At 30.6% G+C, this 25,903-nt stretch overlaps 2 protein-coding genes across 4 annotated transcripts; one reads left to right on the forward strand and one right to left on the reverse strand.

Annotated features, from left to right (window-relative positions):
• The first annotated feature begins 9,914 nt into the window (after positions 1-9,914).
• LOC123230046 (putative laccase-9) lies at positions 9,915-14,137 on the forward strand. Of its 3 annotated transcripts, none has more exons than XM_044656148.1 (7): positions 9,915-10,048; positions 10,206-10,357; positions 11,670-11,914; positions 12,013-12,138; positions 12,221-12,812; positions 12,991-13,347; positions 13,872-14,137. In XM_044656148.1, the coding sequence occupies exons 1-7, from the start codon at positions 9,959-9,961 to the stop codon at positions 14,050-14,052; spliced, it is 1,743 nt and encodes a 580-aa protein (XP_044512083.1). In that variant the 5' UTR covers positions 9,915-9,958; the 3' UTR covers positions 14,053-14,137. The 3 variants fall into 3 exon arrangements, with proteins under 3 accessions (XP_044512083.1, XP_044512082.1, XP_044512081.1); XM_044656147.1 differs by having other exon boundaries at positions 12,991-13,343; XM_044656146.1 differs by having other exon boundaries at positions 12,991-13,343; positions 13,928-14,137.
• Positions 14,138-21,702: 7,565 nt separating this feature from the next.
• Positions 21,703-24,396, reverse strand: LOC123229711 (MA3 DOMAIN-CONTAINING TRANSLATION REGULATORY FACTOR 2). The gene is made up of 3 exons (XM_044655630.1): positions 24,141-24,396; positions 23,818-23,912; positions 21,703-23,704 (listed from the first exon to the last, which is right to left on the reverse strand). The coding sequence occupies exons 1-3, from the start codon at positions 24,394-24,396 to the stop codon at positions 21,872-21,874; spliced, it is 2,184 nt and encodes a 727-aa protein (XP_044511565.1). The 3' UTR covers positions 21,703-21,871.
• Between the last annotated feature and the right edge of the window lie 1,507 nt (positions 24,397-25,903).

Genomic DNA, 25,903 nt, shown 5'->3' on the forward strand with positions numbered 1-25,903 from the left:
TATATGAAAGTTTTTGATGGCAAAAGTTCTTTTCGAACGAATTTGATTAGGTTTATATAGGGGAAAATGAGGAAAGTTACCGTTGTGCACAAATAATAGCCATTTTAGTTTTCCAGAAAATGCACAATTCGATCAATCGGATGTAATTCGGTCAACCAGATGTGATATGACACTTCCATGGAGCTTACGTGGCACTAGCTGTTGGAAAATTCAAACCAAAATTCGGTCAACCGAATTTCTGGAAGTCAAAATACTTGGCTTCTGGACAATTTGGAAGCTGATTCGGTCGGTCAAATTTGGTCGATCAAATTTTGTTGCATTTTACCCCCTAAATTTTCAAAAATTTTTTGACCCCTAAAACTTTAAAAAGTGACAATTTAACCCATTTTTGAAAATTCTTTCAAAACCAACTTTAAGATATGAAAATGTAGTTCACAAAACTTCATCATTTTAAAAAAATTAATAAACTTTGGTGAAAAAATTGGTTTAACCCAATAAGTTTGAAAAATGACATTTTAACCCAAAATGTGAAAGATATGAAAATGAATTTTTAAGTGAGATATCCCATGCAAATAAATATTCTAATCAAAACGAATACTCCAAATTACAAACATGTCTACCTAAACTTAAGTTTTACTTCAAATCTTCAAGAATTCTTCACTTGAGCCTTGTTTTTCATTTTCATCTTGAAACTCCTTCAAGTGCATTCGATAAAATTTTGCAATCTAAGCTCACACTCAAGTAAAATCATTAGTTAATATGTTTAGGGACATATTAGTTTGTTATCATCAAAATAAGAGCATAATGACTCATTGAGTTAACAAAAAAGCATATGGGAGTCCTTCAAGCCATGATAAGACTAGTGTCACTGTTTTATCAAGGTAAGTAGCATGATTCCTTGTAATGTTTATGTATTGGGTGTTACTGATGGCTTCAAATTGAATGAAAACATGATACTTGATGGCTTAGGTTAGTTTTATATATATATATATATATAGACATATTGGCTATGTGTTGTGTTATGTTAATAATGGGTAATTCATTGATTCATGTGTATAGTGTGAAATAGGGTTGTATGGTAAGGTATTGGTAATATGTACTTTGAGAAGAATTTTGGTTGTTGTTCAATGTGTGGAAAATGTAAGAGACTTAGAATCAAAATTATGAAAATTTTGAAATTTCGGCAACACATGCCTATGTGTCTAAGACACATGCCCATGTGTATTTAGGAATATCCACCTGTGTAAGTTATGTACATGGAGGTGTAGAATTGGGAATGGACATGATGTTTGGGATGTCGATATAGGGATATGGTGCTAGATGTCCACCTGTGAAAGTTATGTACACGGAGGTATTCAGGATGTTATAAGCTTTCACATGATGTTTGGGACGTCGATATACACCGTAGGGGTTAGTCATTCGGGATGAAATAGGGATATGGTGCTAGATGTTGAGATAATCCAAATGGGCATCTAAAATATTAGAGAATATATCCGTAAATTTTTTTAGGAAGGAAGTAACACCACTACATATATTACTTTTGTTATTTACTGAGTGTGAATCCATTAATGTGCTTTCTGTGTGATTTTGCAAGTAGGGTTCCAAAGCAGCAGGGTGGCAACAGGGAGACTAGTGGCATGGCTCGTTTCGATGCATAAAGGCATGGATGTTCTTCATTGTTATTCATAAACCATTCGTCACACTTTTATGGATTCTTTACATGTATTAATGCATATGGATTTGACTATTATTGGTTTGTATTGATTTGTATAACTCAAACTTGCATCTTTCATTTAGATGCTTTCATTCATATTGTTCAGATAATGATTGAATTATGGTGCTTCATTCTAGTGTAGTTTTGGGATAATGGGTCTGTTTTGAATGTTTTGTATTTAATGATTGAGATAATATGTTTTAGAAGTTTGTCCAGTCACGTGTCTTAGGGTGCATATTCTAAATAGAGGTAAGTGCCCCGATAAGGGTGTTATAGGTAGTAGGATAACATTGATCGATGACAGTTTTCAAAGGCTCTAACATGTTCATTAAAACATTGGCAATGTTCCTTAAAGCATTTGCAATGTTCCAGTCATACTTTTGGTTGTATATTGAAAAATTATGTTATAACTAATTCATACCTTTCACATACTTTTAATATAAGATATGTTAAATTCCACCTAATTCTAATATCAGTTTTTTTTTTTTTTTTGTTTTAACCTCATTTGTTTACAATTTGATAATATGTTTATATGTGCGATGGAGATGACAAAATGTAAGCAATGACATATCTAACTCTTCCTATTTGATCTTTTGCTAAACTCAAACTATCTTGAGCTATTAAATTTATGCTATGACATACACACTTAATATGAAAAAATCTTCCAGCAAATGATTACTTAAATGATTCATCATTAATTCAACTATTTTATTATTATTATTTTAGGCATTATCAAATGTATCGCACCCTACACCTAGCTGGATGACCATTACTTCAATGCCATCTTAAACGACCTTGAATCTTCAAAGTCAACAAATACAAAAATCACATCAAGCCTATACCTAATTGGATCCCTCTACCATCGGCTTCGATGACAAACCCGCAATCGATAAAGCAAAAGAATAAAAGTACAATGATAATAGTCACCGTTGCCAGTGTGGGATTTGACTTTGTTGTACTTTCTCTTTTACTTTTGTTAAAATTCCGACGATCAAGGCAGGTTAAGGGCTAGGGCTCCAACATTGCGAGGACTTCATTTTGCGTCGTATTTTCTACTTCAACAACCAAGTCAACCAAGTCTCGTGGCTTATCTCTACCATTCGATCTTTGCACCCACTTTTCACTCGTTGAAATCAAAGCCGCCACAAACAATTTTGATGAGGATTCATTATTAGCGTCGAAGGGTTTGGTTATCTGTACAAGGGCTACATCGATGACGGGTCTACTCTTGGCGTAGACATGACACACATTATTGATTCTGGTGGGCTTTTGGGTAAAAAATATTATTTTGCCCTGTCGAAGTTATTTTTTTAATAAAAAAAGTTTAATGTTAAGTGAAAAATATGATTTATGATATTAAAGAGGAGGAAAAGTATTTTTGCAAACCTTGGTGGGAAAATTGTAAGTGAAAAATTTGTTTAATAAATTGATATTTTATCAAGATTCATTAATAAAGTTATAAAGGATCTTTTTGGTAAAAAATATTGAAACTTGACCCTTAGATTAATATCTTCATTTTTGTGTTAATTTTTTGGGTCTTTGCCCCAATTTTATATAAAAACAGAACAATTTTAGCTTTTATTTAATGTTTTAAATTATCTTTATAAGTAAAATTTGTGTTGATTTTAAAAACTATTCAAGACACTGATAGATTAATTTAATTAAACTTTCTAATATTTTTGTTCTTTTTATTGCATATTTATAGATGAAAATCATTTCATACAATTTACTATTTTGTTTTTATTACAAAATTAACCAACGATTTATTTTTAACACTATAAATTATTGTGTCAACAAGAAAATTGTACAAAGTTTTTTTTTTTTTCATTTTGATGTAAATTTTGTATTATAATTAGTGAACAAAATTTATTTATTTTGATTTTAAAAATTTGCATCAGAAAATGATTATATACACATTTTCAAAAAATTTCATAAAAAACGTAAAAATTGTAAATGACACCACTTTTGTATCCACAAACTTGTTTCTTTCCATTTATTCCTTCTAAAAGAATGGCTGACCAATGTTCATTACTAGCATCTGTCTGCAAGATTTGAATGTCATCTGAAGGAATCTTGAGCTGGGGTAAATGAGGAATAATGACTTTGAGCTTTTTGACTGACTTGGTTTGCACATCTATCCAGTAAAGGGAATCTTTTTTGAGAAATCGGTAAAGAGATTTAGTAAAGTTACTAAGGTAAGGGACGAATTCATAAACGTAATTTACGATTTTGAAGAATTGTTGAATCTTTTTTTTTTTTTTAATTTTTTGCTAAACTCAAACTATTATAAATTATTAAATTTATGATATGATTTGTATATTTAATTTCAACGTGATATTAAAACTGGAATTGACCAGTTTCTAGAAAAAGGATACCAGAATTTAATGTTCCAATTTAAATTATCAGCTGTTCCTCTAACAAACATTAATATAATTTATTTTCATAAAAAGAAAAAAATTGTTAATAAAATTAAACATTTAAATATGAAATATATAAACTAACAAAACAACACTTTTCTTAATCTCATCAACCAGACTATAAAAACATAATTTAAATAAATAATTGAAGAGATAGATATTTTTATCATTATATGATCATATCTTAATCTCATCAACCAGAAGGAAAATTGCACACCAAAATCATAACCTACCAAACGACCACGTGCAACTTAGGAATTGGCACCCAACACGCACGTGCCATGCGGGTTGGTGTTAGGTTTAGGTCAATTTTTGTACGATCGACTACACAAAAGCCCTCCTCTTGTCTCATTGCTAGAAAACAGTTACTGTTCAAGATTCCGAGACAAAACTTTATAAAATAAATGGAAGGCCAAAACACTTGTTCCCACCCAAGGAAAAATATAATCTCAAACCCATTCGTCTTTATTTTTAAAAATTTAAACTTTTATCTATAAGTAAAATTTTGTTAAAAAACTCAATTAATATTAAAGATAAAATTATCACATAATAAAAAATTAAAAAAACTAAATTTTTATTACATTTCTCTCTTTAATTTGAAATTCTAATAATTTTCTTTATCTAATATTTAAAAAGTAGCAATTTCACCTTTAGGGTTTTGAAACCATCTGCGTTAACTCTTCCTCCCAAGTTATCTCTTCCTATAGATTTGATTCCACCCACCAACGATAGTGATTTTGTTTTCATCAAAGTTAATCGTTTTAATTGGTAGGTGAGAACAAATCAATTGAGAGAAATAGCTGTGGTGGGAGGATGAATACGGTTGGAGATGGTTAGGAGTGAAATTGCTACTTTTCAAACTTTGGATAGGAGAAATGTTAGATTTCTGAAATAAGGGAAAAAAATATGATGAAACTTTAATTTTTAAAATTATTTTTTTAAATGATTATTTTGCCCTTAACTTTAAGTGAAAATTTAACAAAATTTTAGATTTTTGAATGCTAGAGAGTAGGAGTTTAAAATTATACCTAACCTTGGATGGGAACAAGTCTTTTGGTCTAAATCAAATAATTACTTTTAAGAGATTATAAAATATAAAACGATTCAAATATTAAATAATTATTAACTAAACTATCCCACTTTCACATATTTTTTTAATCACAATTGAACTTTATATATTTAGATTCCAGTTTCAATCCTAATTCCGATTCTTTACAGGATGAAGTCAAAATTGGAATTAAAAACAAATGGTTCCATAAATTTGGAATTGAAACCTATTCGTAATTGATTGATTTTGGATAGGAACTAGAATCGAAAGTTAGATATTTGTGGTTTTGATTCTAGTTTTGTTTTTTTGCTCACCCCTAGTATCCACCATTAAAATTCTAAGAACTTGGATTGTACTTTATAATGCTCTCATACTTATTCTAAAAGTTCTTACAAAGTTGACGATGAAAATTGCAAACTTTGGTCTTTTGAAGCCAACGACCTATCATTAATCTTTTAACTTACACATTAATAATCTTCTAAAACACATTAACCTAATATGAAAAATACACCTATGATAGATGAAAAATCTAAATACTCACTCATAGGTTAACTGTTGTTAAAATTTTCAGTTAGAGATAACAGTAAAATCATCATTTTATCCCTGAACCATAAAACATTAAAAAATTATATTATCCCTCCCTCCCCCCCGCCCCCCCTTTAGTTTAGAAAACCAACCATTCCCCTTCATGATTAAACTTAAAAAAAATTCACTTTCTCCCCTTTTTAGGTTTCATTTTAGTGGCTTAGGGAATCCAACTGTCGATTGAGAAGAAGCGGCAATGTCCATATGTGTATGAAAAATATTGTTTAAATTAAAAAGAAACAATGAATGACAACGCTTTATCATGTCTCTATTTAAAAATTTTGATGATAATTAATCTATAAATAAATGTTTGAATTTTTTATCTATAATAATATATTTTTAAGGGTATACTAAATCTTGGATAAAAAATAATGGTTTTGGGCATAAAAATTCATGTGAGGTGGAGAAGAAACCATACCACATCAATTTGCACACATTAAAGTTTGTGGTAGAAAATTTTATTTTTTGTGATTCCGGAAACATCACCTTCTTCTTAAATGAGCCTCTGGCGTCTGGCCCTCTGACCGGCCTGATCTGTCCACGAACGACCTTGCGTGGCTTATCGGTGGTGGGACAGGTGAATTGGTAGCTGTGTGCCTCTTTCATCTTTTCATTAAAAACATAGCCGAGAACAGTGACATTTGTTCACCAAACTCAATTACTATCAATGTATATTTGCAACCACCGTTCCAATTCACAAACACGTTTCATTTGTTCATTGATAAATAAGGGAAATGCTTCCTTTATTGATCAATTAACAACCATTAATTTAATAACTAACAATAAAAAAAAGGCCAAATGACTATTACCCATAAGTTTTGATATATTTTGTAAAGTAATATCCATAAAGTTTAAAAAACTCAAAATCTCACTTATGGGCTAATTAGGGTTAAAATTTTTGTTAGAGACGGAAATAAAATTTTTATTTTACCAGTAATATTAAAAAAATATAAAATTTATTATATTTTTCCTAAGTTTTAAAAACTAACTATTTTACCCCTATCAAAAGTTTTCTAACTTTAAAAAGTTACTTTTTCTCCCCAAAACCTAGGTCTTTTTCTTTTCATCTTTGGCACTGATGACCTCCCCTCTCTATCCAAAAACATTGGTCGGCACCTCCCCTCTCTAGATCTCTTCGTCTTGATTCATCTCTTTATCTTTTTGTTAAGACAAAGAGACCGATCTCTTCATCTCTGACGAAGAGATCTGGAGAGAAGAGGTCATCGTGCCCTATTGTGCGTTGACCAATGTTTTAGGGTGGAGAAAGAAGGTTGTTGGCACTGAAGATGGTCACCGAATGGGTGAAAGAAAAAACCTTAGTTTGGGGGGGGGGGGGGGAGGGAATTGTGACTTTTCAAAGTTAAAAAACTTTAGAAATGGTGAAGTTATTAGTTTTCACAACTTAGGGGGGGAATATAATGAATTTTATATTTTTTAATATTATTAATAAAATAACGATTTTATCTCTAGTTCTAACAAAAAATTTTAACGGTAATTAACCCATGAGTAAGACTTTGAGTTTTTCAAGCCCTGTGGGTGTGATTTTGGGAACACATCAAAACTTATGGGTGAATAAGTCTTTTGGCCTAAAAATAATATTTTTAACATTGAATTAATTTCACATATTTTAAGCTTAGTTGTGTCATATTGATCTTGATAGAATGATGCCATGGTGTCCCATTTCTAATAGTGGCAGATTTACAAAACAAACTATATATCATTTCATAAAATATAAATGAATATTCAAAATATGCAAGTCTTGAAATTAAAATTAAATTTATAAACAAACTTGGAATATAAAATAATCTCTCCGAATCTAATGCAAACTAGTATCTAAAACTAATTTATATATTCTGAATGCTTTCATATGTGAACACATCTTGTTTTCTAAATAGATGCATTGTTCATTGGCTATTGTTTTTTTTTTTGTTTAAAAGCCTTGCAAGGGATTTGAAACATGAATTATAGAATCATAATCAATCGACCAAATATTATGACAAACATCAACAAAGTTAAAACTATAACTTACAAATGAGATTGAATTACCTTTCTTTCTAAATCAAACCTTAAACTTATAGCATTCATTTTTCGTATGTCCTTTTTTTTTTAAAGATTCTTTTCTAAACTTGGTTTGGACAAATATTTTATCTTTTCCCTTATGTGTAGCATGCTTCTGCTTTTTTCCTTGTATTACTGTATGTGCACTTTCACTCATTTCCATTAATAGTCTTACCTCTTATACACACATTGATTTCCCCTTTTTTCCTTATGTGTTTTGAGGGATTATGAAGAGTTCATATTATTATGGAAGTGAATCACTATGCATTAGGAAAGACTTAAACATTTCAATCTCAAAAGAGCTAAGTTGAGCCACTCTGTCCCTCATCTATATGATGTGCTCACTCACACCTCTAATATTGGTAAAAGTTTTATTTATGATAACTTTGTCATAAGAGCCCTAACAAAGACTTTACATGAAAACTCAAATTGTTCATTAATAGCCTTTAGTAATTGCTTGATATTGTTATACTTAGGGCTGAAACTGAATCGAGCGAACTCGGTTTCAAAAGTTGGCTTGGCTCAAGAATGACAAAATTCATGTGAGATAAATTTATTATATTTACAATGATTAATTACAATGATTTTATATTACTATATGTGATCCCAAGAAGTTTAATATATAATTTTGGTATAATAAAGGTGTTAAAATTTTTTTCGAATGTGGACAAACATTTGTATTGTTTTAATTTAATAAAACTTGGGTAAATATATAGTCCAGTGAATTTTGTTGTGTGGGTATATCGTGATCAATTTTGTTGAATACCCCATATACTTCATGAATGAAACTTGGGTTATAAAGATGCAAGTATAAGCTATTAAGTTTTTTAGAGTTTTGATGGAGAGACTCAATAAACTATTATAAAAGGAGACTAGGTCTCCATTCCCAATGCACACGGGGCAATCTTCCATTAAAATATTATCATTTTGAAAGCATATGAGAAAGGAAGACTTATTTCACTTGATTGATAATTGATCGAATTTAAAATTAATTTAATATCAACTATGATTTATTAGGTTTGTTTAAATGTCTGAATCTTTTAATTTCAAAAATTCTATAACCTATATGTGTAAGAATTTTACTGTAATTTATTTAATTAATTGCATGAATATAATGTTGAATTTGTCTGATTAATCTCACACAAATATGTTGTGACTATTTTATTATGAATTAAAATTATACTAATCATATGACATCTAACTTTCCGCATACAATACTTAATAAATTGTTTAATAAATAATTTCATTCATTCCTTAATTAAGCATAAAATTAATCTATCTAAAGAATTATAATAATAATTCATTTACATAATAAACATTGCATAAATTAGATAAATGAAACTGAAATCATCCAATTAAAAATCAAATTTGGCTAGCAAAATTTCTTATGAGTAATATTATGTATACATATTTTTTATATTTAATTTAAGTATACAAATTATATATTATTATGTGATCGAATATTAATTTATCTTTAATTTAAAATTATCTAATTATATGATGATACATTATTTAATTTAATGAGTGAAATAACTCTAAAATTAAGATGAAAGAATAGAAGATATAACAACTAGTCATATTGATTTGTTAAAAACAGCTGTTGAATTACTTGCCATGGCTTTTCTCATCTTTAGGGCCCTTTAGTATGGTACAAACGTGGGAAAATGTAAATTATTGGTACTTTAAATTAGTTGTCTTTTGTCTCTAGACGAAGAGGCTGAGGGGAAGTTCACAGTGGATCTAGGTGAAAAAGACATTGGAGGGTTGGGGGGAAGTTCACGGTGGATCTAGGAGAAAAAGACACTGGAGGGTTGAAAATGAAACTTAAAGGGGAAAAATATGATTTTTTTAAATTTAATCTCGAGAAAATTATAAGTTTTTTAATTAAAGAAAAAATGAGATAAAATTTTATTATTTTTAATATATTAATAGTTAAATAATAATTTTATTTTTAAAATTTATTAATTCCGTTAATTTTAAACATATACGAGTGAAAGTTTAGATTTTCAATATTTAATTTGAGAATTCAACAAATCTTGGGTGAGAATAAATCTTTTGGCCTTTTCACAACTATAAAAAGAAACCTAGCTAAGAGGACTTTAAGTCAACAAAGAACATACGAGTGCTTTGAAGATAATGGGCTTTCTTCAACAGTTGGCGGTAATCAGTGGATTAGCTTTGCTGGTTTGCTTGGTGCAAGCGGAAGTTCATTACCATGACTTTGTTGTAAGAGCTAGCTTTTACTCATTGATCTTCATTTTTTATTCTTGCTTTAAGGACATGGCTGAATGACTGATATCTCTGTATTCATACATATTTGTATGCATGCATTGATCTTCCTGTGACTTCTTCTTATTCTTCATAGTCTTGTGATGATATGTAGCTTCGGGAGGAAAATTTGACCAGGCTGTGCAACACCAACAAAAGGATGGTGGTAAACGGCCAGTTTCCCGGGCCAACCGTTTATGTTCGCAAAGGTGATGCTGTTTTTGTTAACGTCCATAATCAAAGAGGTTACAAAGTCACAATCCACTGGTTATTTCTCTCTCTCTCTTCTCAATTATTATATATTTTATATTGAAACAATAATCATCATATGATTAATTGTTATTTTATCTTTAGTTCTTATCTATCTATTTATATGATGACATATCGTTATTTATACACATAACACTAATCTATATTAAAATTAGATACTGGACAAGGGGAGAATGATTTAAAATAATATGAAATAATTTTCTTTTTTAATTTTGGGAAGAAAATTTTGGAAACATCTGTTTAGAGTTTTCATAAATGTTCTTTTTCATAAAAGTTGATAGAGTTGATACGTTTCTTTGTTTAATTTCTTTTCACCATGTGATTAGAGATAAAACAACATACAAGTACATATCATTATTTGTGCATATAAATTTATTATTCAAATATATATACACATAATAAAATCATGTGTATTCACTTTGAATATACAAATGAGTATATACTTAATGTGTTTTACTAAGTGATTGAATGATTTTGAATTAAAAATATGGCCAAATGACTATTTCCCACCTAAGGTTTGTTGTAAACCCAACTTTTCACTCACTAACTATTGAAAATTCAAATACTCATCCGTTTGTTAAATTTTATTATTACTATCAGGGATAAAATTATCATTTAATAAAAACATTTTAAAAAACTATAAATTCATCACATTTTTCCCCTTAGGCTTAAAAACTAAAAATTTTTCCCCACCCAAAGTTTGATCATAAGTGGGTATTTAAATTTTTAAAATTCTATTAGTATGAGTTTGAGAATGAACTAAACATTGGGTGGGAATAAGTCTTTTGGCCTTACAAATAAGTTTATTTTTCTTCTAATCATAATTCAATTTCCTAATATATTTTCTTTTATTATAAAACATAATTTAAAATTTTTATTTAATAAAAAATATTTTTTATTGAAATTAATGAACTTGCTTAATAAAAGCCTATAGACCAACCTATTATGGATCCGATATAACATGACTTTATATATATAAGGTCTTGTTGTGGGTTTTGTAAATTTTGTAGCTAACCCAACATGAAAGATAGTAGGCCTTGGATCCGATAGACCGCATTAGAGTTGGCCCACCCACTAATGTGTCTAAGAGCGAGCAAAGTTTATGAGAATTAATAGGCACAAAAATTTTCATATATATATATATATATAGGGTTTAATTTGATCAAATAAAAGACTTAAAAAGAGTTTGGTTACTTTGTGTCAAATAAAAATTATATTTTATCTCTTTAGATTCCATTTAATATCAAATTTTTAATTACAATTTCTAAATATAACGAAAAGAATTATGTGTGAAATTTCTATTTAACAGGCATGGGGTGAGGCAGCCAAGAAATCCATGGTCAGATGGTCCTGAATACATTACACAATGTGCAATAAAACGAGGGACAAATTTCACCTATCAAGTTATATTTTCTGATGAAGAAGGCACCCTTTGGTGGCATGCTCACAGTGATTGGACAAGAAACACTGTTCATGGCGCCATTGTCATTTATCCTCAACAAGGATCCACCTACCCGTTTCCTCCCCCTCATGCTGAAGAAATTCTCATACTTGGTATTTCACATTTCATTTGCAAATACTTTTGAATATGTAATTAGATAAATAAATAATATATCATAATGTGATTGAATGTTTTTATTATGTTCTTTCAGGATCTTGTTATATCCAAGATGTCAATCTCTTAGTCGACTATGACCTAGAAACAGCAGCAGATTTACCCAAGTCGGACGCTTACACAATCAATGGCCAACTTGGAGATTTCGCCCAATGCTCTAAAGGTATACACAATTATCCACATAAAACGAAGAAATATTTTTGTAGCCTTTACAGATGTGTGTTTGATGAATTATATATTAACAGAGCACACGTATCGTTGGATGGTTGATTATGGGAAGACGTATCTTCTCTGTCTAGTGAATGCAGTGATGAATGCAGAAATGTTTTTTGCCATTGCTGGGCACAATCTCACGGTCGTTTCACAGGATGCCGCATATCTCAAGCCATTTCTCACAAGCTACATCGTCATTGGCCCTGGACAAACCATGGACGTTCTTGTTACGGCAGACCAAAAATCTCTGGGTGGCCAATATTATATTGCCGCCAGACAATCCTATTCTGGCAAAGCCAGTTTCATCTCATATAACAAATTTAATGTCACAGGTATTCTCCAATACATCAATGGAAACTACACACAGGATCCAGAAACCATAGAGTTTCCCACTTCTCTTCCTGATTTTGAAGATTACAAGGCCGCAATCAGCTTCAGAAACAGAAAAAGGAGCTTAACGGTTCAGGATGTGCCCAAGAATATTACTACTAGAATGTACATTGCGGCCGCGGAAAACCAGTATATGTACAATCATTCAGGAAGTCTTACTCCCACTTCAGCTTCAAGCTTGAATAATGTCACCTGGGTGAACCCTTGGATGGATGTCCTTGAAGCATATTATAAGTAAGATAGTTTTACTAAACAATAAAACTATACATATCTATTTCGATTATATAAATTGATATATATTTGATATATGTCATCAAATAAATGAGTTATTTGTATACTCAAAAGTGGATACGCATAACATTACTTTTAACTAAAATTCTAAAAAAAATGATAAACCTTTTAATTGGTGCAGGAACATGACAGAATTTTATACTGAGAATTTCCCGGACTATCCTCTAGAGTTCTACGATTTTGTGTCGGATACCATAAACACGACGCAATCGCTGCTGGCGACGAAGGTGAAAGTGCTTGAATACGGTGAAGAAGTGGAGATCGTATTTCAAGCATCCAATGTTTTGAATTCATCAGAGAATCATCTCATGCATCTTCATGGACATAGCTTTTACGTGGTTGGAGATGGCGAAGGCAATTTTGATTTTGATCAGGACCCTGAATCTTACAATCTGGTTGATCCACCCCTTGTCAATACTGCTACCCTTCCCAAACAAGGATGGGTTGCTGTTAGATTTAAAGCACTTAATCCTGGTATGTTTGCTCTTCACTCAAATTTTGGTTTCAGGAGTAGGATATCAAAAAAAATAAAAAAAATTAACATAAGGGAGATGAAAATAATGATCAGACAAATATTTGGCTGTTATGAGTATCATTTTCATTATTTTAATAATTAATTATCTATACTCATGTTAAAAATAAATAAAAATATATTTTTTGTTGTTAAAATATTTTAACAATAAAAAAAATTTGACCATTAAAAAGTTTTAACGTTAAAATAAATTTCATCGTTACTTATCATTATAGTTTCCTCGTTAAAAATAATAATGACAAAAATATTTTTAATAACATAAATTTTAATGATAGGTGACAATGAAATTTTTCTTGTTATAAATTTTTAACGATAAAAAATAGACTTTTAATAATCATATTTCTCTCGTTAAAGTAATAAATTTATTATTTTTAACCAAATTATAAATAATTGATCCCTAAAATTATGAAAATAACATTTATAATGTCCAAATATTTATGCATTCCTTATTTTTCTTGGGGAATGGGCAGTTGGCATTGTCATTTTGATAGACATTTAACTTGGGGAATGAACACCGTTATTATAGTGAAGAATGGGCCAACTGCTGAGACATCTATGCTTCCGCCACCAGCTTACATGCCTCCTTGTGATGCTCCTTCAACCATTCAGAAGAAGACATCCCAATTTTCAGCCAAACAAACGACTGTCTAAGTGGCTTTGTTTTGTGGTGAAGAATATTGAGTATGGGTTATGTATTAGCAAATGATCTACAACTACTTAATTGATTTTATTTTGAATAAGTTAGTACTTATGTTAAACTTTTAATTTTAATGAAGAATTTAATGAAAAAGATTAAAATAATTTCAACTCAGACTTTTTTTCTAAAAGTTCTAATATACTACTAATTTTAGAATATATATGTATAACTATGTATGATCGAATTTTTCAATAAGTAATTAAACGTACAATTTTTTTTATATTTTAACAAAAAATAATAATTAACAAAATTAGAAAGACAAAAAAAAATTATTGTTAATGGACATCAAAAGAATGGTAATAGTAATAAGTATAACAAAAATTACAAGTGATACTATTTGAAGGTCATGCACTTGGGTTACTCAGTTCTTCTTGTTGGAGGAACATATAAAATATAGTTGTCTCGACTTAAGTGTAGGATAAACTATAAAGACGTAATTAGAGAAAGCAAGTCCATTACAACATCAATAAAATAAAATTTTTCTTTTTAATTATATACAACAATTAGTAATAAAAAACGATTTCACATCATTTGAAAATATAAACAAAATGTGATTTAGATGATTAACTTACAATTTATGATTTTTAGTTGTATTAATTTGGAAGGAAATTTATATTACTAAATTTAAATAATTATTTTTAATTAAAAACCAAACACAAAAAAATTAAAACAAAAATTGAATGAATAGAATGTAGAGAGAAATTGAAATATTAAAATTGAATAAAAAAAATGTTAAATGTGAATAGGATTGAAGGAAAAGAATGTAGAGAGAGAATGAGAGATTGAAAAATTATGTTGGACATGTGCGGTTTACAAAGTGGGGGAGGGTAGGTTTGTATAGAAAAAAAAAAATTTAAACTCCAATGGAAAAAAACAAATTATTATTTTTTTTTTTTAAAGTGGATGAATAGAAACAAGCCGAGCCGGACCTAAAAGCTAGGTTTGTGGGACGATCCACTACAATAACTAGCTGTGCCCTTTTGAGTTGTGTTTTTTCGGTGTGCTCTCACAACCTAGCCTATTTGACATCTCTACTTGTGTGATTAGTATGGCTTTTTTAATGCTTTTCATTCAAATCTTCATTAAAATTAAAAGATTAATAAAAGTACTAATTTATTCATAATAAGATTGATTAAGTAGTTGTTGATCAGTTGCTTATACGAAACCCATACTTAATATTCTACACCACTAAACAACAGCATTTAGAAAGTTGTTTGTTTAGTTGATCCCTTCTTCCTAATAGTCGAAGGAACATCAAAAGGAGGCATAAAAGTAGGCGGTAGAAGAATAGATGTCTCAAGAGTTGGCCCATTCTTCATTATAATAATGGTGTTCATTCCCCATCTTAAATGTCTTTCCAAATGATAATGCCACAGCCACACCCCTGCAAAAATTCATCATTCATTGTTCATTATAGTATCTGAATTCGCAAATAACTATTTTTTGTGTTTATAATTTTATTTTTATTTCAATTTTATCATTACAAAATATTACAAATGGATCCAAGGTAAAATAAATTCAATCTATTTAAATATTATCATGTTGGTGTTGATGATATATATTATTGATAATGCACAAGGTGGAATAGGTGGAGCCAATGCCAGATTTTAACTAAATCGAGCCGAGTTCAAGCTCAACTAAACTCAAACTTGGCTTGGTTACTGTTGAAACGAGCCTGAGCTTGGGCTTGACAAGCCAAAAAATTCAATACTCGAACTTGGCTAGATCACGAGCCGAGCTGCTTGTAAGCTTGGCTCGGGTAGGCTCCTCATCATTCAAAATATGAAATATATATTATTAAGTGCAAAATTACAGAATTCTATTAAGAAAAAAATTCCTAAGAACTTAAAATCAGTATGTAATAAATTAACAATAACACTATATAATTAACAAACTTCAATTATATTAAATACAACAAACAAAGATGAATGATATTCTTTAAAAGGTACACAAATAACACTATATAATGAGGCAATAGCCTAAATCCAGAGCTTTAAACATGTTAACATATCGAAATGAAAATTATTTTTGTACCTTGTAATTGAATATTAGTATTTGTCCTTTGATTGATGCAACTATAACTTTGTTCTCCCAGTAAACAGAAATGAATTTAGAGTTTTGCAGAATATTAGCTGTTGTGGTATATTCAGTTATTCAATCAGGGTTTTGATTGTCCATGTTGTTAACCCACTCATTCAAACCCCAACTTTTCTTGGCTTTTGTTTTGTTTCTTCCTATTTCTTCCTTCTCTCTTTGTTGCATACAAATAAATAAATAACTGCTAGCCGTGGGTTTTCTTCCTCAGATCATGGAATTTGATGGCGTAACGACCCCATGGATGCTTTCTCATGCCTCTGTATCGAATCTCCATGGAGCTCGATCTCAAATTTGAATCAGTATTCATGCTAAGCCTTTCTCTCGGAGTTACAATCTGTCATTCTTTAAAGGAAGAAAAATACCAGAGAAGTTAACTCTTGGAGAAGAGGCACAGGCTGTGACAGCTTTTGTAGAGGACAAGAATAGAAGGCGATTCACCGACGTCGTTTTGAAGGAGTCAAAGCAAGGGACGTTACTTCTCTTGCATGAAATGAGTTCAATTGAATTGTGTTGGCTAATAAGATTGTGCCATGTTTCAACTACAGTGATATTATTTTTTTAATTTAAGTGATTGGTCAAACTTTCATAATTTGTAGATGTAGTTTTTTACATATATATATGTGGAAGACTCTTCTTTTAAAAGACCAGGAGGGCAACGTCCTACCCAGCTGGAGAAAGGAGAATGGGCGAGCTGCCTTGGCTTGAGAGTCGAGCCATTTCACTGAAAGCTTGAGCCTTTTTTCAAGTATATAAAGCTCAAGCTCATAGTCAAGCTCATATATATGTAATTTTGTTTTAGATTTGTTTGAAGTAAGCTTGATTCAAATTCAGTCTTAGGTGGAGTACTAATAAGTAAAAGTGATGTAGATGCAAGTTCATATTATTCAACAAAGAGAAAAAAAAACAAACGTCAATAATATGAGAGTACTTCGATTAAATAGAGGAAGCGATAGAAAGAAAATTGATTTGTTGAGTAGTGTGTAAACATTGTGGGTCTTGTTTGATATGTGCAAGTACAAATTGTACGAGACATCTTTGCCGACACATTACTAATTACTATAAAAAAATCTCATATGAGTTCAAAGGATAAAAACAAATTGCATTCACTTGATTATGGTCCGTTGGTCTCAACGCCAGTTTAGAAGGAGCTCCGAACAATTTCAGACATATGAAAGAAATATCAACTTTCACATACAATCAAATGAAGATGCGAGACTATATGACCAAGTATGTAGTTACTTCTTATCAATCTTTTAGTTATGCAAAAGATAAAATTTTAGAATTGATAATACAAAATAGTGTTCAACCGATATTTAGAAGAATTCTTAGGGCACACATCATGAGAAATTATGAATTAATGAAATTAAAAATTATTAGAGAATTAAGTAATTTTAATAGTGTTATTTTAATAACTTCTAATTTATGAATTGCACCAAATTAATATATATGGTATCTTTATGTAACTATCTATTATATTAATTATGATTGACAATTATACAAAAAAATTATTACATTTAGAAGTTTAGAATATCTGTATGATGATTTTAAAATTTATCGTATATTAGAAAATATTTTGGATTGTAATTAATCAATTAAAATAAATAAACTCAAAGAAAAACATAAAAGAATATAATTTTTATATTTTATGAACAGTGCATGAACAATGTTATCGATGTGTTGGCGTGGCGTTTGGGCACGTTGGCATGGAGCGCTAGCGTGGTGTGGCGTGTTGCCGTGGCATAAACTGTACCACCATCGACGCCATGCCATTTTCCTCCATTTTTTGCCCGAAAAAACCTGTTTACACCACCACAACACACACCAAAGCATTATCCCTAGGCAATTTCTGACATCTTTTGGCACAAAAACCAACCAAATCATAGAGAAATCTAAGCAAATCAAACTAACAACACAGCAGTTCCAAAAATCCCAATATGATGCCAGCGGCAATTTCCAGCTTCATCCGGCACAAAAACTAGTGAAATCAAGCTAGCTAACCCCAAGACAATAACAAAATAGAAGCAAAAAAGCAAACGGAACGATGAAGAAATCGAATGGAAGAAATAACAAACTTTTACCTCTTCATCCATTTGATTATTATTTTTGTCTTCGTTGCAGTGGTAGGCGTCTTCTTTGCGATGGTCGGCGACTTCTTTCGATGGTCGACTACTTTTCTAGTGGTCAATGGCTTTGGCATGGTGTGAATGGGTGGCATGAAGAAGTGTGTTTTGGCTTTTGGTATTGGGTGAGTATAAGTGGTAACCCATATTTAGTTTGCTTTAAAATGTTAAATTCAATATTTTTAACCGCGGAAATTTTTTTACCTAAATTAATTAATTTTTAAAATTATTTTTTATTATTAATATTATTTTATTTAATTTATTAGATAATAAAATTATTTCGTTAATCCTTTATTGTCAAGGTAGTGTGATAAATAATATAATGATGATCTAATTATCATATTTATTTTAAATATTAAAAAATTATTTTAATTTTATTACAATTTTATCTTTAGTTCTTAAAATTTTAGAAAAAAATGCTTTTGGTTTGAAATAAAATAACGAGGACGGTAAAAAATATTTTGAAAAAAAATATACTTGCAATAAGATGACAACTTGGAAAAAATAATGTAACTAAATATATTCATAATTTAAAAACATAAAAAATCCTAATATATTATTAACATGAAAGTTGTTTTAAAAAATACAGAAAACAAATATTTTAATATAAAAAATGTTAGTTTAACTAAACACAATACTAATTTATATCTGATAATTTTTTAATGATATTTAAATAAAATAATATTTCAATATTCTTGTATTACTACTAATCAAACATAATAATTATTCATAAATATCAATTTTATAAAATATAATAATGATTAATGTTTAGTAATCTTCAAAATAATTTATCTTTGTGGTAATTTTTAATTTTTTGGAATAAAATGTTATATAAACCAATCACACCCTTGAATATTTTGGAAAGTAACAAAGTTATCCAATGTTTTACCTTTAAGGTACATTTGATTCAAACAATTATCTCTTGCTAAAAATGAAAAATTACCACAAAAATAAATTAACAATTATATTATTGGGTATAAATTATTAGAGTAATATTATGTGTACAAATAATGATGTATTATTATGTAATTAGATAATTAAAAATTAAATATAAAATAACACTCAATCATATAATGACACATCATTGTTTATGCACAAAATTATGTACGAGAGTTGTGCATATAGTTTTAGTAAAATTATTACTATATTTAATAAAAATTAGTAGGTATAAATAATTATTGTATTTAGTTAAACGTAATAAAAGAATTCTATATTATTTTTTACTTAAATCTATAGGTTATTTATATTAAAAAATAGTATTTTAACTATAAATTCTCTGTAAAAGTTAATTTTCTTCAACGTTAATAAGCTTCTTTGTTAATTAAATTTATCTTAGCAATTAATTTATAAGTATAGTATAGATTATTCAAATATTTCCCGTCCCTAAACATCAACTTTCCAAAACACGTATTCTACCTTTGAGAAAGCTTAAATCTAGTTCATGTCCACACCATAAAAAAAAAAAAAAATTAAGAAGGATAACAAAGAATACTTTTGCAGCCCTCATATTTATCCGAAATGAATTTTTATATTTCAAAATAATAAAAGTATATGCACAAACAATAATGTATTATCATATGATTGAGTGTTATTTTATTTTTAATTTTTAACTATCTAATCACATAATGACATGTTATTTTGTATGCACAAAATTGTGCACATAACATTACTCATCTGAAAAAGATGCTTTTAATAAACAATAAAATTAGATGCACAACTTTTGTGTGCAATTTTATGCATAAACAATTATGTGTCATCATATGATTGAGTATTATTTTTTAACTATTCAATCACACGATGATATGTCATTGTTTGTGTATAAAGTTATAAATAAAAATTATGCATATAACACTGCTCTTCAATAAATTTGACTATGTATGGAGCTTACAAAAAGATTTAATGTACTCAAATAACCCTACTCTTTCATGAATCTTCTTCATAAGGGTTTTGGCTCAAGTCCCATTGGAATATATATGTCCTCATAGGTGTTTATTTTAGTCAATTTTTTAATTTATAAATGTTAAATTAAAATAAAAATGGATTATATATATTACATTATATATGTACCATTTTGTAATTATATGATTTGGCATACACAAAAGGTAGACTATGAAAACAATTTTGAGAAAAAGCAATGTTATGTGTATTAATTTTTTGTATACAATTCTTATACACAGATGATGTATTATTAACTGATTTAATGTTGTTTTATTTTTAATTTAAAATTATTCAATCATATGATAATACATTATTTATGTACATAAATAGTGCACTAAAAGTGGATACCCATCGTTTTATTGTTTGAGAAATTGCATATTATATTATCTTAATTTTTAAAAAAAAAAGAAAACATTATGAATCTATCAATTCTACGATGACAACTATTTCCTATAGATGTTTTATTGTGAATTAAGGACATTATCACGATATTTATCGTGAATATTCACAATGTTGTGTGCACATATTATGTGTTATGTATTGTGTGATCACATATCTATGTATAATAGCTATTTGATACTTAACATAATTTTTGTCCTTATACAATCGCCATTTGGCGTGTATTTTGTTGTTACAAAGAGGACACATGAGCAATCTCTTATCGAAACAAGTGTTAACACCAAAAGGTCCTAAATGTGCATAAAAGAGTACCCTCTTCTCAGTCTTTTATTAGCCTGAATATTTGCCTTCCCTCTTAAATATATTTTGGGTTCTTTTTTTATATTGCAGCTTTGCATTTTGTTATTGATTTTTATCTTAGATTCTTCTAGCAAGTATTCATTTTCTATAAATGGTGAAGATTTGCTTTGATTATAGGTTAAAGGGATTTTAACCTCTCAAGTTGAAGGGACTTCATCTCTATTGTTCAATGAAATCTTGATCTTCTCTCTCTAAGTGGGAAGCCTAGAAAAACGAGTGAGAGAGATACTAGTTTCCATTTCATGTATGCGTAAACTTCTATCAATAGAGTTTTGGGTTTGGTTAGATGAGTTTGTGAACTGTTTTTCTTTGATCTAATACCTTTCATTGTAATTTACATTTTTAAGTTAGTAGATTTGAAACTCTCTAGACTTAATTAGTCCCATGAATGTTGTAGGCTATGGCTTTTACTTTAGGCTATATTATTTGTTTTATTTCACTACATTTTCTTGGCGTAATACTTACAAACATCACTATAACAAATTTAAAAAAGGGTAATGAAAATTTTTGTTCCAAAAAATTAAAAATTTGTCCTTAAAAATAAAAAAGGTCATTAAATATCAAAAAAATAATCTTTAGAAGTTAAATATTTTGTCCCTAAATTAACTATTTGTTATAGTGAATATTAGATTTACTTGCTAAAAATTATGTTCCCAAAAGTGTGTATACAGTAAACCTATATCACTTACATTTACAAAACATCATTCAGGTTCCACTGCAATTGCATATTTGATTAGTTTCTCAAAAATACATAAACTACAAGAGCTAACAAGCTCTCTACAGGTAGCTGCCAAAATATATTAATATAAAGTTATCCTATGGTACTAATACGACACCGTGCATACCTCATTAATTGGTTTTAACAATATCCATTCTCTTGTATATGTTTCAGTTTGGTGAAAGAAAATGAGGATTCCAGCCAACCTTGAGCTTTGGCTCTTTCAACATAATGTATGAATTTCTTCTCAGCATCAGGCACATCCAAGGCTAAGTCATCAAGATATTCTTCCACTCTCTCGAACCCTTTTGTCATTTGATTCATGGTGATGAGTCCTGAGTCAAAACACTCCTTGAGCAACCCCCAGAGCCTTTCATTCTTCTTCTCAATGACACTCACTAGTGCTTTTTTGACAATCTCATGGTGGAAAAATGGCATGCCTAATTCCTTTATGCAGCGGAAAGCTTCTTGTACCTCTCCTCCGGATTCATACTCTTCTAGTAGCTTTCCAATTTTGTCTTTGACATCCTCCACAGCCCAGCCTGACTGGCTGGTCCCCCCGCCTCCCCAGCATCTTAGTATCCGCTCTCCAGAAAGTCTTGCATTCAGCAGTGACTTTGCCATTTGCAGCACTTTGCTACCTATCGATTCTGGCCCCGAAAACTGGCTGGCAATCTCTTCTAAGTGAAGAGGTGCCAGGACTTCGTCCACCACTGCTCGAGCCAAGAACATTCCAAGATCTTCAACCACAACTGGGTTGTCGAGAGCAGTGTCATCGGCTGATTCTAGCAGCATCACAAAACCGCTGACAACATCATCAGGAGGGAAGGATAAAGATGACAGCAGAACAGAAGCCATTTCCTTTTCTCTGTTCTTTCTATCCATGGCAAGAGTTATCAGTTTCTTGACAAAGATAGCATTCAGTTCATCAGAAGATGTGCTGTTCTCTGAATCTAGACAGCTTTGTACCTCTAAAATGTCAACAGACAAGAAATACTCTTGAATGATTGATTGAGCCTTGATTTTAAAATTTTTACAAGCACTATCCTCTAGTGACCTCTTTCCTGGCTGCAATGAGAGTGATTTCAAAGATGAAGCACACAACCAGCCCTCGGATGCTGCCTTGGAAATCAATGTATGCAATATTTTTCTAGCATTTGGTATGTCAAGTGATAAATCATCCACAGTGTCGATAATCCTGTTAAACCCTTTTGTTATTTGGCTAGAATTGATCAAACCTTCTTCAGAAGCTTCTTTCAGTAAATCTAGTAACCATCCTTCAGCTTGGCGTCTCTCCATTGCCATCATTAGAGCCCGTTTAACTATTTCATGGTGAAAAAATGGAACTTTCAATTCTTTGATGCATCTGTAGGCCTCTTTTTTGTCACCACTCACCACAAACTCAATCAACAAATTGTTTATCCTCTCCTTCACTTCGTCAACTGTCTTATTCTTGCTACCTCCCCATCGCCTTTCTATAATTTCTGCATGAAGAGGAGCCGCGAGGTAACCTTTCTCAGCCCTTTTCAATACTTCAACTCCTTTGGAATCCTTAGGCAAGGAAACCATTTGTTTCTTCAAAAATGCAGGTGGGAGAATGTCATCAACCACAGCTCGAGCTATGAACAATGCTAAAACATCAACCGTATCAGGTATATCAACAATCAAGTCATCTGCAGATTCCACCAATTTCCTGAATCCTTTATAAACCTGCGGCGGATCAATGTCATCGGCATAAAGAGCAGATAACAGAAGAGCAGCCATCTCTTTCTCTTTGTCGTGCCTATCCATAGCAAGAGAGACAAGCTTCTTTACAAAATAGTAGTTATAGCTAGGCATTCCAAGCACTCTCAATTCATTTGCTGTCGACACAACATCATCAGTGGTAAAGTATTCCTCCACAATTACTGTTGCTTTCTTTTTGTACTCAATCAAATCCACAGCTGATTTCCTTATATTTACACGTTCAAATTCCTACATCGGAAATAAAAATTCATCAATTCTTGAAACTACAACAACAATATACAGTAACATCCTAGGAAAATTGAGAAATATGAACATAGAAAGGGGTAACATTAACTAACTACCTCACTGCTATCATAGTTCGGATCTTTTGGGTCAAGAAAATTATTGTCATCTGTATCAAACAATCCTCCCCAGGTACCCTTTCCCCCGGCTCCACCTGCATAATTGCAACAATAAAATTAAGAATGAGCTAGAATACCAAGCAGAAAATAAGTAATTTGTTTAATCTTTTATCAGAATTTCACATTCCTTAGAAGTACAAGGTCTTTCGAGCAATCTAATCATTCAGATATATGAAAAAAACATTTTTCTTTAGATTAGATTTTATGATCTCTAAATTCATTCTTCAAAATACAACAAAGGAACAATAATTTACTAGTTTTACCTTTTTTAGGCCGCCCATCTCTTGGGGAATTTGAACGCCGTTCATACCTGACTGGGCTGCTCACTCTGCTTGGACTCCCCTTGATCGGGCTCTCCTTTCTAGAGCCATGTCTGCCATATTCGTTCGGAGACCTTGGGTACTTCGGAGACCTCGGAGACCTGGGTGACCTTGGAGATCTCGGCGACGTTGAGATCTTCAATGGCTTAACGGATAAACTATTTGCACCCTCCGAAGCAGAACCACCTTTGGACTCCATTACACACCAACCCTGATGAAGAAAAGAAAACCCTACACAAATGTGAATCTGCATAGACCTGTGAGAAAACAAAATCTGCATTTTCTCCAAATACTTGCATCTAAGAGAGATAACGGAAACCAAATTTTCGAACCCAAAATTTGAAAAGAATTAGCATAAATGTGTAGAATGCAATGGAAGAAGATACCATTAAAACAATTTTTAGAAAAATTAGGAACCCAGAAGATCAAAAAAATTTTCATCTACGTTACACAATCTAAACCAAACATTCCCAGAACATTTGTTTTTTTCCCACAAAAACATTAATAGAAAATTCTTCAAATTAAACATCCCTAAAATAAATTTAAGATTAACCTTAAAAATAAAAAATAACAGATTATTATCCAACATGCTTTGTATCATCAATCCAATAGCATCTATCCATCCAATGCATCAAATAACAGAAAGACAAACAAAGTTAACAAAAATTACCACAAACATTCCCAATTTTTTTCCATAGAGATTACTTTATAGAATAAAGATTAACCAATACTTATAAATTGCAAGGAAAGACTGAAGAGTCTTACCAAAAGCCAAGCTGAAATCACTAAGTTTAGTTGAATATATTACCGCCGGAGCGACACAGCACGCCGGCGATTGAAGAATGGTAAAAGTGGATTGAAGAGAAGAAGAAATTTAAGGAAAGGTAATTGGTGAAGGGGGAAGATTTTTTGGGTAGCTAAAAGAGAGAAATTTAAGAGTGAAAATGAGAAGTTTGCAGATTAGTAGTTTAAATCTGTTATGAGTTAACGAATTACAGTAAAAATGCTCGGCTGAGAGAGTCTTGTTTTCTGCCTTTTGAAACGGGAAAAACCCCGCCAATTTCGTCGGTCAAGCAACTGAATTTTATTACGTTCTCTCCTTTTATACAAGGCCAAAAGACTTATTCCCGCATGATATAATAAAATTCTAAACTCTTACATTTCTCTTATCGAAAATCTAAACACTCATTTAGAATAAAAGGTAAAATTTTTATTTTATCAATAATATTAAAAAAATTATAATTTTATCTTATTTTTCTCTCTATGTTTTGAAAATTATCAACTTCACCCTTATCTAAATATTTCAAGTTTTAAAAAAATGACTATTCTCCCCATCCCACCCCCCCCCCCCCCCCCCCCCCCTCTCCCACCTAGGTTTTTCTCTTCTCCCGTCTTCAACCACTACATTGTCACTAGCGCCGTCCTCACTATGAGAATCGCTTGAATGGCTTTGTCGTCTCTTTGTCAGATGACCTCCCACGATGGCTATCTGAACGATTCCAACAGTGAGGATGGAAAAAGGATGGCGTCGATGATGGTGTGATGGCCAAAGAGGGGAGAAGAGAAAAACCTAAAATGGGAAATAGTCATTTTTTAAAACTTGAAATGTTTAGACATAGGTAAAGTTGTTAGTTTTCAAAATTTAGAGAGAAAAATTAGATAAACTTATATTTTTTTAATATTATTGATAAAATGACAATTTTACC

Source organism: Mangifera indica, chromosome 11 (assembly GCF_011075055.1).
Source record: "Mangifera indica cultivar Alphonso chromosome 11, CATAS_Mindica_2.1, whole genome shotgun sequence".
In the NCBI taxonomy this organism is placed as follows: domain Eukaryota; kingdom Viridiplantae; phylum Streptophyta; class Magnoliopsida; order Sapindales; family Anacardiaceae; genus Mangifera; species Mangifera indica.

What these genes read in the sequence shown, in the direction of transcription:
- LOC123230046 (XM_044656148.1), top strand. Translation starts at nt 9,959, where the DNA reads ATGGGCTTTCTTCAACAGTTGGCGGTAATCAGTGGATTAGCTTTGCTG. An exon ending in TTCATTACCATGACTTTGTT is followed by an intron (nt 10,049 to 10,205) that starts GTAAGAGCTAGC and finishes GATGATATGTAG; the next exon opens with CTTCGGGAGGAAAATTTGAC. An exon ending in TACAAAGTCACAATCCACTG is followed by an intron (nt 10,358 to 11,669) that starts GTTATTTCTCTC and finishes TCTATTTAACAG; the next exon opens with GCATGGGGTGAGGCAGCCAA.
- LOC123229711 (XM_044655630.1), bottom strand. Translation starts at nt 24,396, where the DNA reads ATGGAGTCCAAAGGTGGTTCTGCTTCGGAGGGTGCAAATAGTTTATCC. An exon ending in AGATGGGCGGCCTAAAAAAG is followed by an intron (nt 23,913 to 24,140) that starts GTAAAACTAGTA and finishes GCAATTATGCAG; the next exon opens with GTGGAGCCGGGGGAAAGGGT. An exon ending in CGAACTATGATAGCAGTGAG is followed by an intron (nt 23,705 to 23,817) that starts GTAGTTAGTTAA and finishes TTTCCGATGTAG; the next exon opens with GAATTTGAACGTGTAAATAT.